This window comes from Mustela nivalis (assembly GCF_964662115.1).
Source record: "Mustela nivalis genome assembly, chromosome: 4".
Classification (NCBI taxonomy): domain Eukaryota; kingdom Metazoa; phylum Chordata; class Mammalia; order Carnivora; family Mustelidae; genus Mustela; species Mustela nivalis.
The window spans coordinates 54360170-54373372 of NC_139023.1; the positions used below are offsets into that span (position 1 = coordinate 54360170).

Consider the following 13203-nt stretch of genomic DNA (forward strand, 5'->3'; position numbering starts at 1 on the left):
TTATAAAATAGTAACTACTAAGACTGTTGAGAGCACCAAAGAGATAACACATGTAAAGTACTTAGAACCATACGAGGCTGAGTAAGAGCTTGTCTTTGTCCATTCAGGTTGCTGTAACAGAACACCACGGACTGAGCCGCTTGGAAACATAAAAATTAATTCCCCGCTGTTCATTCTGGAGGCTACAAGTACAAGACCAAAGCACCAGCTGGTCTGGTGTCTGTTGAGAGTTCACTCCATAGTTCATAGACAGCCACCCGACTATAACCTCACGAGGGAGAAAGGGTAGGGGAGCTTTTATGAATCTCCCTTATAAGAGCACTGATTCATGAGGGCTTCACTGTCCTTACCTCATTAATCCCCAAAAGCCCCACTTCTGATGCCATCCCATGGGGGATCAGTTTTCAACCTATGACTTAGGGGCTTGGGAGGGGGGTTGGGCAGAAACATCCAGTCCATAGCAGAGCTCCATTTTTAAAGATTGGCTGTTACTGCTCACTGGTTGACCCTGAATTATTTATAGAACAGCTTCCACCACCTACTGCCATGCTGTGCTCTGCAGGCATCAAGATGATTAATACACTCTTGGCTTTTTGGACCGCACCTCCAGGGGGAAAGGCAACCACAGGCTGCTGTAGTTCAGTGGGTCAGAGCCAGGGGACAGTTGGGAAGCACAGGGAAAGGAGACTTTACCCAGGATGGGGATGGAGAGTGTGTTACTATGATTTTTAAAAAGAAATCTTATTTGGTATTAGTCTCATTTCTGACACACTGCTCCTAAAACTCTTGGAAATTCCTAAGCAAGGAGAGCAGCCAAACTGTCTTCTGTTATGTTAATAAGATAGCTTGGGGACCCCACTGAGGATGAGAGGGCTGATTGCCAGGGGAACCCACCTTAGGGTTGAGGGTTGGAACTTTCAGTCCCACCCCTGACCTCTGGGGAGAGGGGAAAGGCAGGAGATGGACTCAGTCACCAGTGACCAATGATTTAATTAATCATGTCTATGTAACAAAGCCTCTCAGAAACCCTAAAGCAGAGAGGGGGCTCAGAGAGTTTACAGGTGGGCCAACACCGCCACATACCACAAGGGTGACATGCCCCAATTTCATGGGGGAAAAAAAGATCCTGTGATCTCTTCCTACATATCTCTTCATCTGGCTATTGATTCATATCCTTTACTATCCTTTGTCACAAATCGATAACCTAGTAAATAAACAGGTTTCCTGAGTTCTATGAGCCACTCTAACAAATTAATTGAGGGGTCGTGGGACCACTGATTTATAGCCCGCTGGTCAGGAGCACAGGTAATGACCTCGTCTTCCAGCTGGCATCTAAGACTCAGGGCGGTCTGATGGGACTGAGCTCTCACCCTGTGGGATGCTCTCTCTCTCCAGGCAGAGAGTGTCAGGACTGAGTTGACTCACAGGACACTGTCCTCCGTGGGTGTTCAGCATTGCTTGTTGGTGTTGGGAACCCACTGGTCCTCCCTCCACCCCCCGCCCCTTCCTGCCCCCACACAAACACCTGCATTGTGACTGGTGTCATTACCTTTGAAGATAGGGTGAACATGGGCCTTTTAGGAGGTTTTAAAACAACCACAACACAAGCAGAGTAAATCTCCCATAGGTTTACTGGAGTCATTCACCAGGGGAGAGGGGTTTGATGTAAACTCTGAGTGTTCAACTTTGCATAGTTCTCACCATGGAAGGCTGCTGAGCAAAAAAGCAGGCAGTGCTGATCTAAACACTGTGCTGTTCCTGGGGGACAGAGAGGCTGGATCATGGAATGAGAGAGTTTGGCCCCATCTGCTGTAAAACTTTAGCCTGGGCCTTTTCATTCCCATTTCCCTTGGGATAAACATGTCACCAACTGCTTCTCTGAGACTGGTAGCAAGTACAAGAGGAAGAAATACTGGAGAGTCTGAAAAGGAGGAGACTCTTCTGTCTTATGAAATAAACCCAGCACCGTATGACAGTTTCCCAGAGGAGGAGTAAAACGGATTCCCAATTTCAGGGGGCAGCAGAGCCAAAGGTGCCACTGTGCTCAGTTAGCTCCCTGGGGCTCTGGGGGTGGCGGGTTTGGTGCTCTGAACTGGAGCCTCCCATCTTTGGTGAAACCCCATTTCCCATTGTTTCCAAAGGCTGTACGGGGAGTGCTGAGGGCCTGAGCTCAGGACCCTGCTGCCCAGGGGTGACTGTCCTGTCCCACCTTTCCCTGTCTTCAGTCAGATCACTTCCCGACAGCTGGCTGGCACAAAGGAGGGAGACGATGCTTCCTGCATCTTTCCTGCATGACCTTGGGAAAAGTAGTTCATCTCTCCCAGCCTCGACTTTCTCTTTTAAAAGATGGGCTATGTCTTTTTTAAATTTTTTATTTATTTGTATTATTTATTTATTCTATTTTATTGAGAGAGTGTGTGTGCATGCACACGGGGTGGGAGGTGTGGGACAGGAGAAGGTCCAGAGAGAGAGAGGGAGTGAGAGAATCCTAAGCAGAACCCTCACACTGAGCACAGAACCTGACTCCTGGCTTGATCTCCCGAGATCATGACCTTAGCAGAAATCAAGAGTCAGACACTTAGCCCACTGAGCCACCCAGGTGGCCCAAGATAAGCTGTGTCTTAATTGGAACTCTCTGTTGCAAAAGCCCCCTGAAACTGTATTAGTTTCCTATTGCTACTATCACAAATACCACAAACTTGGTGGCTGACCACATCACAGATTTATTATCTGACACTCAGGAGGTCAGAGGTCCTAAATTCAAGGTGTCAAGGTGTTGGCAGGACTGTGTTCCTTCTAAAAGCTCAAGGGATGGATCTGTTTTCTTGCCTTTTCTGGCTTCTGGAGGCTGCCTGTGTTCCCTTGGCTCCTGGCTCCTTCCTGCATCATCCAAGTCAGCAGTGTAGCATGTAACATCTTCAAATACCCCTCTCTTCCTCTCTCTCTCCCCAGCACCCTCCCTGCTCCTGCTCCCCTCCACCACTGCTTCCTCCTTCCATCAGCACCTCTCCTCTGACTGGCTGTCTTGCTTCCTTCCTATAAGGACCTCTGTGACGACATTAAGCCTGCCCAGATAATTTGGGATAAGCTCTCATTTCAGGATCCTTAACTTATTCACACCTGTAAAACTCCTTTTACCAAGGAAAGTAATATATTCACAAGTTCCAGAGATCCCCACGTGGATATCTTGGGGACCATTATTATTTTGACTCCCAGAAACCAACTTGAGCTAGCTTAGGAGTGGAGAGATTGCTATTAAAGTTTTCAAAGCTACTCATAGAAACAGCTTTGGGTGTTTGATATATGAGAGACTTTCAATAAATAAATGTCACATAAAAGGATGACTGACTGAACGAAATAATCATAAATGAAGTAAAAGAAGAATAACAAGTGAACCAGAGGGCAGAGACACAGCCAGTTCTGGGGACCAGACTAGACCAGAGACTGGAAAGACTATAAAGACCCCTCCTTCTGTCATTCCTGCCCTCCTCTTCACAGACAACTCTTTCCACCTCCCTGGTCCTGGGACAGGTGTAAGATGGTCACCCCCCTCCTGAGTGTGTTAAATCTGGAGCCAACTAGTCCGTGTCTGTCTGTCTGTTACTTGTGCTCTCTCTCCCTGGCCTCCTAACCCCAAATTCCCAATAACTGGCTCAACTTGGAACAGGCGTCCACTCTGGCCTAATCAGCTACGGTTTGGAGTTAGGTTCACATGGTATAAAATGGCTGCTGTGGCCAAGCCATCACCAACATCTCGGGTCGTTCTCAGTAGCCCAATAAACCCTCCACTGAGGAGTGGTGAATTCTCAGTGTGCCCTGGTGCATAGGAGGAACTTGGCAAAGGAGACAGGTCCCCACTCGGTGCCCGCTTTATCCCACTTTCATCCACAGGCCACAGAGGAGCGCTTGAAGAAGGAATCCAGCCACAGCCTCCAGATCCAGCACCAGGCACACCGACTGGAGCTCCAGGCCTTGGAAGAAAAGGCCCAGCAGAAGCTCCAGGGGGAGCTGGAGAGGTTGCAGACTCAACAGGCTCTGCTGTTAGGTATACAGCCCACTGCCCCTGGGAGGGTCTAGCTACCTGGCAGGGTCCACACGTTGGGACCAGGGGCAAGATGGGGCCCCCATGTTTGGAGGCACACAGGCCGGGGTGACTTTCCGGGTTCCACCTCCCAACTAGCTGGGAGACCTGGGGTAGGGGTGGGAGGGTCACTGTCAGTCTCAGTTTCCTTTTCTGGAAAATGGAGCCACCATTGTCCCTACCAATAGGGACGGTGTGTGGATGTGATGATATTAAATAGAAAGTGCCTAGCATATGACAGGAGCCTGGTGACTGTTCCAGCTGTCTGAGAGCAGGGCGTTCCTGTGAAACATTCCCTAAATCAAAATGGCGAAAAGCAAAGAAGCAATTACCATTCGTTTAAATGAACACTCTGGAGCGTTGCCAGACCCCCAAAGTCACCTGTCTTAGGCTTTCCTGATACGACAGGACACATCTTGCGAAGGGATGCCCACAGTAGCTGGAGACAAGTCCAGACGCGCACGGACACAGCGCCGGGCGCCGAGATGCTGGGCGTGACTCCCGGGGAAGGCGCTGGGGGGCGCCCCTCTCGCGGCCCGAGGTGCGCGCTGCTTCCGGACCGCTCGCTGCCAAACCAGCCAAGAACGTTGTTTTCCCTTTTCGCCTTTTTATGTAAAAATGAAAGTCTTCGGATTTCTCTAGGTTAGGGCGAAGAGGTTCTAAAACCAAAGTGGTGTTAGGCGAACCTTGGGAAAGCGGAGGCATCCGTATTATCATCACCATCATCATTATTCAATATAAGCCACATCCCTGAGCCTTCGTGACACGTTCATGGGGTCGCCTCAACCTCGCATTTCCATTCTGAAGTTTTCCGCAAATCTGGGGGACTTACGCCTCCAGGCTCCTGCCCTTTGCTTGCCCCTACATCATCCTCGGCCGGAAACTCACCTCCTCTTCCGACATCCAAAACCAGTCATGCGGAGCATTCTGGAAGTTACCAGAAGCAGTAAAGATCTCTGGAGCCAAATTGTTCGGGCTTGAAGTCCAGCTCCAACACTCACAAGCTGCCTGACTTTGGGCAAGTTACGTAACTGTTCTGTGCCTCAGTTGCTCATCTGTGAAATGGGAATAATAACAACATCCAGCTAGTATGCAGCGAATGCTAGGCACATGTTCACTGTTCTCATTACTGAATATTCCCACATTGCATGGCTGGCCCCAGAAGCCTCCTTCTGTTTTTGTAGATCATCTTTTCCCTCATTTTCTCCTTTATTCTCATCTTCCATCTCACTCTTAAGAGCAAGACAAATGCCTCTCCTTATTTCATGCCTAGCATTAAAGACTACATTGGCCTTATTAAATACATATTTTTTCAGACCCAGGCAGGATTCTCCTTAAGAGAATTTTGGGAAAGAGCATTTTCTTTACCTCCATAAGTGATTATCATCTACCTGCTGCTTGTTAAGCTTTTTCATTAGACAGTGTGTCTTGCAGGCTGTATGTCAGCACATCAGCTCTGCCCATTTCTGGAGGAAGTGACATGGGGAGAGAGAGTCCCATTGAGTCCCCAGTTAACATCCAAGTGGGAAATGCTAGAGTTGGCATCATCTAAGGAAGATGGATTACACCAGATAAAACCCAGGCAATACCATGTGTCTCAGATACTAGACAAGATTCAGATCATGTTGAACACCCCTGGTGATTCCAGCACCCAACAGCAGCTGTCCCTACTGCCACTTCCCTTGTCCCTCTGATCCCACAGCAGCCTGGTCCTGTCCTGGACAAAAGATTCAGGAGAGAGCCTGGGTACATGCTAGGATTCTCAACATAGCCCCAGGAAGAAGGGGCTCTATGAACTCTCTTAGGACAATAGAAAGTCGTTGGCTTTGTGGGTGCTGTGGGGGGAGGGGGCTATCATGACAGGATTATTAAATTAGACATCCCCGGTCCCAATTACGGTGATTCCACTGTCTGTGTGAAACACGTTTGTCCTGCAGTGTAGTTCAGTGTGTGAGGGGTAAGGGAGTGTCCATCAGATTACCTGATCCACTGGGGTGGGGACCCGGCTATGCTGGATGGACAGGTGGATGGGTAGAAGGACGGAAGGGCAGGTGGCTGTGTGGATGGATGAATGGATGGTGAGATGGGCTGATGGACAGATGGATAGGTGGGTGTGTAGAGAGGTAGAGTGGATGGACAGATGGATGGATAGATGGGTGGAGGGAGGGAGGGAGCAGGGGAGGGAAGGGAATATATTACAGAAGAGGGAAGGGTAATAAATGAAACCACTCTAGTTATGCTTTACTAAAGGGTTTTATTGAACATATTTTTGTGATAAAGGATTTCAAAATACTGAGTTGGGTTTGGGCTTTTTAAAGAAAATAGACTATAGAAATCACTATTAAAATCCTAGTGGGGAGGAAAGATAAATCAAGTAAATTTTTCAATGTATCATCAGAATAACTAAGCTTTGCTATGTTTAATATACTATAACTTTCAGAGAAGCTTAGTAAGTTTATGGGAAATCTTTTTGCTACAAACACATTTTTATAATACCATTAATTTCCACTCTAAACATCACTTGTTTATTTTACCAACATATGTTGAGCATGTGCTCTGTACTAAGACATCTAAGCCTACAGGGTACCTCATGGCTTATGGAATTCTTGAAACAATGTTTCAACAATCCTTTGCAGCAACAAAAATAGAGCCCCCAAAAGTTCCTAACAGAAAAGGAAAATATCAAACTTACTAGCACTTGAAAATGATCTTGGCTTTAAAAAGTAATAGCTCTTCCTTCTCTAGAGGCCCTCAAGCAGGAGCTGTCAGAGCAGCGGGCTGCCTGCTCCGAGCACCAGAAGGACCTGGAGGCGCTGCAGGCTGAGCTGAGGTCTCTGGGCGGCTTGGGCAGGCGGCAGGCGGTCGCCCAGTGTCCAGGGGACAGCGAGGACCACACCGTCCCTGCCGAGGTCAGCACCCCATTCTGCCCACTCTGCACCCCTCTTGCAGTGACATCAGGGCTGTAGGGAGAAAGTCATAACGGAGAGGCTCCAGGGGGTCATCATTCACTTCTGGAATGGGGAAGACACTTCTACAGTCCTGGGAGATCCTGGATGGGTCTGCAGCCTCCCATTTTGAAAAGCAAAAAACAAGTTTTAAGCGCTGTGTGTCATTTTAAATTCAGACACAGTAGCATTTTAGAGTAGCATTGCGGTATGGGCCCTAGAATCAGCCAGTCGGGGTTACTCCTTCAAATCTGCAGAGGATGTCTCAGAATGCCGCCTCAGACAGTCTCCCTGCCTTAACCTCCCTGCTTCCATCACTGGGAGCTGCCTTTTTGTCACCAAGGTTCAACACCAACTCTCCTTGAACTTCCTTGTCAGACTTGGCCCCTCAGCCCCTTCCTTGTACATCCATATTCCCACCTGGCCGGCAGGGCAGTGACATCCTAACAGCCCAGACTCTCTCCCCTGCAGCCCACCGTGTACCATACGGTGACAGGTATGCAACTATATAAAGCTTCAGTGACTCCCTCCTGCTATCAGAACGACTTCCAGATGCCTGGCGAGGAAAAGCCTTCACCCACTGGCCACACTTCTTACCTTCAGTCATATCTCCCTCTGCTCTAAACTTGGGCTCAGTATCGTGCCCCTGGGCCTTTGCATGTGCCCAATCCCTGCTTGGGACGCCTTCCTCCCTCCTCAGTGCCCAGCTCACCCTCTGGGCCAGGGGTCTCCCCTCTGATCTGAGTATATGTGCTGTCAAGGTGAGGCTCTCGGGACCTCCCTTCCACACCTGCGGCCTCACCCTTCTCTGAGCTCACCCAGCGCCTCCTGTTATAGTCCTGCTGCCCTCGTGTCTACTGTATGACCCAATTAGGCAGCCGTCATATATATCCTGAATGTTCTTTATGGTTGTTTTCAACTGGACCAGAAGTCTTTTGAGAACCAGGCCAGTCTGCCTCATTTCATCTCCACCCCCACTCTCCGCATGGGAGCACCACCAAGTCTGTGGGTACAGAAGATTTAGTTGGTGTCCCAGCCCTGCTGGAGGTCCCGGGAGTTTGGGGATTCTTCACTCAAGATATTGTCAGTACTGAGCACCTGAAGATGATTTGTGTTTAATGAAGAATATTAAATGATGAATCACAGGGAGCTCTGCCCAGTCAGTAAAGTGTAGCAGAGGGAAGACAGATCATGTTCCAGTAAGTGTTCTAGATCTGTTGGAGCCAGCCATATGTATGGAAGGGGGCAGGGGAATTGTGAGATTGTGACGTCTATGATGACAGCCTCCCTGGTGCCGTGGATAGAACCCCGGGATCACTGGGTGGATGAGATGATACCTGGCTGCCACCAGGGGCCCTCCCTCACCTTCACCTCATTGGAGGGAAGCTCTGAACCCTCTGGGAGGAACAGCAAGGCCCCAGAGGAAAACTCACACAGAGAAGAAATATGGGCGTATTAGCAAGGAGGAACAGCCCCAGGCAGCAGAACCGAAAGAGGGAAGGGACGGGTACCCCATACAAGGATGCATCCTTAAGTTGGCCCCCACTGCAGGTAAGTGGTATCCCACCTGCTGGGATCTTCTGAGGAGCTCTGTGAAATAATTATCCTCTCTGTCCGAACTAGGGACAGACAGGGATGCATTTATTCATCAGGCTCTCGCATTAGTCAAGGGTGGTCCCACAGGACCTTAACCAAGCTCCTCCAGGCTTTACATATCTGAGTGCCTGGTGCCCAGGAGTGTCATGCACACGCAAGCCCCAAGGCAGGAAGCAGGAGGTGTAAGGCATGGCCCACAGATGCTCCCTGTGCCAAGCTGCTCGTCCTCCTGCGAAATGAGCAAATGCAGAAGCCTTCAGGCACGTTTGAGCGGCCTTGAAAACCCTAGCATTCACTAAGCAGGAGTTAACTCTGATCCCATTGAATTTGGACACAGATCTTCGAATATCTATCTGAACCACAGGCATTCAGGCGCCATTTAGCAAGCATTTATTTGGCACCTACTGGATGCCAGCCACGGAGCAGGCGCCAGAGGACTAGAAAACTGGAAGAGAGATGGTGCCTTCCCGGGAGCGGTCCCGGGCTAGCTGAGGAAACCACAGCGCGCTGCCCTGTGATCTCTCCACAGCCAGGATTCGGATTCAGTGATGGCAGAGAGTAGAAAGGAGAGGAGAGAGGAGAAAGCTGGTCGCTTCTTCCCCGAAGCAGTGCTGTTTCGGTAGGGAAGGCTCTCTGGGCAGAGAGAACGCAAGGAGGTCTGAAAAACGGGCGGAGTGGTTGGCTGGTTTTGATTTAAGCCACGTTCTTGGCTGACCGGCCTTATTAAGCTTCGTGAGGGCCGGATGTGGCCAGCTCTCAAAGCGGGAAAAGCTGGAGCCTGGCTGCGAGCTCCCGAATCCGGAGCAGGAGGCTGGGCGGAGCCCTGGTCCGGCTTTGCGCGGCTCGTCTGGGGCCCTCTGCGTCTCGTCCGCCTTGGCGCCCCCTGAAAATACCTCTCCCGGGTCCTTCTCCCCAGGACGGGGGCGGCCTGGGCCAGGCCCGCTCTCCGCAGGGCGCCGCCGAGCCTGGTCCGAGCGAGGCGTGCGCCCTCTGGGAGGAGAACTCGCAGCTCAAGGACGCGGTGCAGCGGCTGCGGGCCGAGGTGGAGCAGCACCAGCAGGAGGCGCTGCAGCTCCGCGACCAGCGCAGGTGGGTCTCCAGGCCGGGGCCCGCCCTAGCTCCTACCACTGCTCCTTGGCGAGCCTCTGAGATCTAAGGCTTCCCGTCTCACCATCTCAGCAAAGGAGAGACTCCCTAATGCGAGCACGTCACTAATGTTACTCCGGACCCATGAAAAGTACTAGTGCTTTCGGTTCAACACTGCATAGGATTTGCCCTGGAATAGAAAAGGGAATCTTACTTCCCTACAAACAAGGAATTTATGGAATCAGACCTGACCATATCAAAAGCATCTTCAAACCAGCCTTAGGGAGACAGGGCGATGGAATAGTTCAAACGGTGCTGGGCGCTCTTTAACTAGCTGTGTGAGCTCCTGAGAGTCAGCTAACTTCCCCTACACGGTGCCGTCGTCTACAAGTGGAGGTAAGACCACCAGCTTTCAGGGCTGCCATGGAATGTAGTGAAACATAAGCAAGATTTTGCACCGGCTCTGGCCTGGAGGAAGCCCTTGGTAAACCGTGGTGTTACTGTTATTGCCTATTCCAAGCTGGATAGCTTCTATTAGTTCTGAATTCACAGCTCTTTCACCCCGTTGCTGGAAAGTTTATAACTACAGATGGAATGCTGGGGTAGGAGGTGCTGAGAAGGGGTCCCACAGGCAGGGTTCGCATGGACCCCACAACTCAGAGTGCCCAGGTCTTCTTCCCAGTGTCCTGACCTCACATTCATATAACCACTCCCCCAGACTGTCTCCCCAACCCAGCCATCCCGTGGAGGGTGGAGAAACCCCAGTGCCCATGAGGTTCAGTGCCCAGAGCACGGGCCAGCCTAGCTGAGCTCCCACCCACCTGCAGGCTGCTAGAGGAGGATCAGCAAGCCCAGCGGGCCCGGGAGGTGGAGAAGCTACGCCAGGAACACCGGAAGGAGATGCAGGCCATGGTGGCAGATTTCAGCAGCGCTCAAGCCCGGCTCCAGGCCCGGCTGGCTGCCCTGGAAACTGAGTAAGTGAGGTCTGGGGGCCGAGGTTGCGAGGGGTAGTCGATGTACATTCTGTTAGGGTGACCAGCTCATCCCAGTGTGCCTGGGACTCTCCCAGTTTTGAAACTACAAGTCCCGAGTTCCAGGAAAACCCTCAGTCCTGGGTACCTGTGGAGAGCTGGTCCCCCTCACATTGGGAGCCTGCATTCTCTGTGTGCAGAGCACTGGGACTTTGTGAGGAATGAGCACTGCCTTGTGGACTTGGTTTGACCCTCACACTGGGAAGAAATCAAAAGGATCATTTGCCCCTTCTCACATGCCTCATCTCATTGAATCTTTACAGCAGTCCTTCACGATGGAAACTGTTACTCCCCCAGACAGATAACAGATAAAGGAACCAAGGGGCCTTGTGCATGCTTGGATGCATTCATTGATTTATTCAACAGATGTTTGTTAAGAGCCTACTGTGTGCCCTGCCCTATTTTAGGCTGGGAACTGAGCAAAGACTATGCTCTTTCAGAGCTCACAAATTCTAGATGGGGATTTAGACAAGAAAGAAGCAAATAAACATTTGACTCAGAGAAAGTTCTGGAAGAAAAACATGATCTGTGTCCAGGGAGTGGCAGTGGTAGGCCAGAAGGCCTAAGGAGGTGATACTTAAGCACAAGCAGGTGGGGGGACTGAGAGAGCCATTTAGAGGAAGAGCATTCCCAGCAGAGACAACAGCAAGTGCAATGTCCCTGGGTCCTGCTTCATGTGCCTGAGCAGCCAGGAATAAGTGAGAGGGTGAGTGGTAGGAATTGAGGTTGGTGGGGTAGCTGGGAGGGATGAAGGAGACCCTGCACTAAACAGGAAGGAGTTTGGATGTGTTCAGGATTCACTGGGAAGCCATTGCAAGACTTTGAGCAGGGGTGACATGGTCTGATTTATCTTTTAATGGGTCATACTGGCTGCTGGGAGAAGAGAGGGGGGTAGTCAGGATTAGCAGCAGAAAGACCAGTTGGAAGGTGACAGGTGAAGCCACTTGTCTAAGGTCAAGCAGCACTGAGTGAATCTAAATGTCACCGGTCTGACCCTTAGTTCATCCTCTTTAAAAAATGTTCTCCACTGTCTCCAATACAAAGCAAATCATGAGAAATCCAGAGTGGAACGTTTTATGAGCTACCACCTAGTGAGCACTTACCACATGCCAGCCTTCCAATATCTCACAAAATCTTCACAACCACCCTGTTTCGTGCCCATCTTAAAGAAGAGAGAACCAAAGGTCACAGGGAAAGGCTACGGACAGTCACCTAGCTAGAAAAAGTCAGAATAAGAATTAGATCCCAAGTCATCTCGCCCTAAAGTCCTGGCCTCTTATCAGCTACAGTCCATAGGTCACAAACAGCCATAACCCTCCCCCCACCATGCAGAGAGTTATTTCTCTCCAGGTTCGTGTTCAAAGTGCTAGCTAGCTAGCTCTGTTACAGCGACCCCGCCGCTCCGTCAGAGAACGGGCGCATGCCGCGTTCCGTATCGGCCAGCAGATGGCGCCAGAGCCACGTCGGCATTAGCCCAACTGCTGCAGCGGAGGCGGAGGGGGTGGGCATTTGGCCGGGGATTGGGGGGCATTATTTTGCTGAGGCCTTTGTCCAGTGACATCCCTGGTTTGTGAAGCTTCACCGAGAGCAGCGTGTGTATCACACACAGGCCTTTGGGTCCTTGGCCCCGTAGTCTCCGGGGAAGGTCAGACTGGGAGTTGGGGTCCTGGTCTCCCCCCGGAGCTCTGCAGTCAATTCAGTGGGTGGCCCTGGGCAAGCTCGCAGGGCGTCAGTTTCCCCTTTCATGAATAGAGAGATTAGCCTGCCAGGTTAAGCTCACAGCAACGTCCCCACCACGTCCACCTGTTTGTTGTTGGGTAATGACAGTAAGGAGACTAACTGCATGCCTGCTCCAAACAGACTAAAAGATTCCGGAGAGAAGACAGGGAAGGGGGCGTCCAGGCCAGAGGACGTTCAGCTCATAGGCCGTCTGCAGACCCGCCTGAAGGAGAGAGAGGAGATCATCAAGCAGCTCATGGTGAGGCTGTCGGGGCAACCAGGGGCTCTGCAGAGTTCTTCGGGAGAGCCATTCACTTTGCTCGGGGCCCTTCGATTTTAATCCTGATAACCCTAAAATCCCCTCCAGAAGACCCTTGATTCCTTTTGTCTATGATCTAAAAAAATAAAACAAAACGAACAAAAAACATACGCCTGAAAAAAAAAAATACAGGAAAATAGATGCAGGAAAAGCACTCAGTCCCACAACATCTACCTGACGTTTTTGTTTTGTTTTGTTTTTTCTTTAACCTACAGAATTGGAAAAATCCAGAATGGCTTGCCTTCTGAATTTTAGCCAATCAAGCCAATTATTGTTTATTGATCTTCCTTTTGGAAAAATGACTACCTGTTTTGCAATTAGCAAGCCACCTCCTGGACTCTTAGTTTTCTCCCTCTGCTTCTGTATCCAACAGCCTCCAAAGCCTAAGGCTGTTTCTTTGGAATGTCCCTTCCTCCATCCTCTCCT

The 13203-nt window shown here is 50.5% G+C and overlaps 1 protein-coding gene across 2 annotated transcripts in view; it reads left to right on the forward strand.

The window, feature by feature from the left end:
* Positions 1 to 13203, forward strand: part of FAM184B (family with sequence similarity 184 member B) — a 199928-nt gene that overhangs the window by 181132 nt on the left and 5593 nt on the right. For both annotated transcript variants that reach the window (XM_082728428.1, XM_082728429.1), the window contains 5 exons: positions 3892 to 4045; positions 6827 to 6990; positions 9539 to 9711; positions 10536 to 10682; positions 12600 to 12717. In XM_082728428.1, coding sequence (XP_082584554.1) covers positions 3892 to 4045; positions 6827 to 6990; positions 9539 to 9711; positions 10536 to 10682; positions 12600 to 12717 — 756 coding nt within the window. The remainder of the gene's footprint in view (positions 1 to 3891; positions 4046 to 6826; positions 6991 to 9538; positions 9712 to 10535; positions 10683 to 12599; positions 12718 to 13203) is intronic.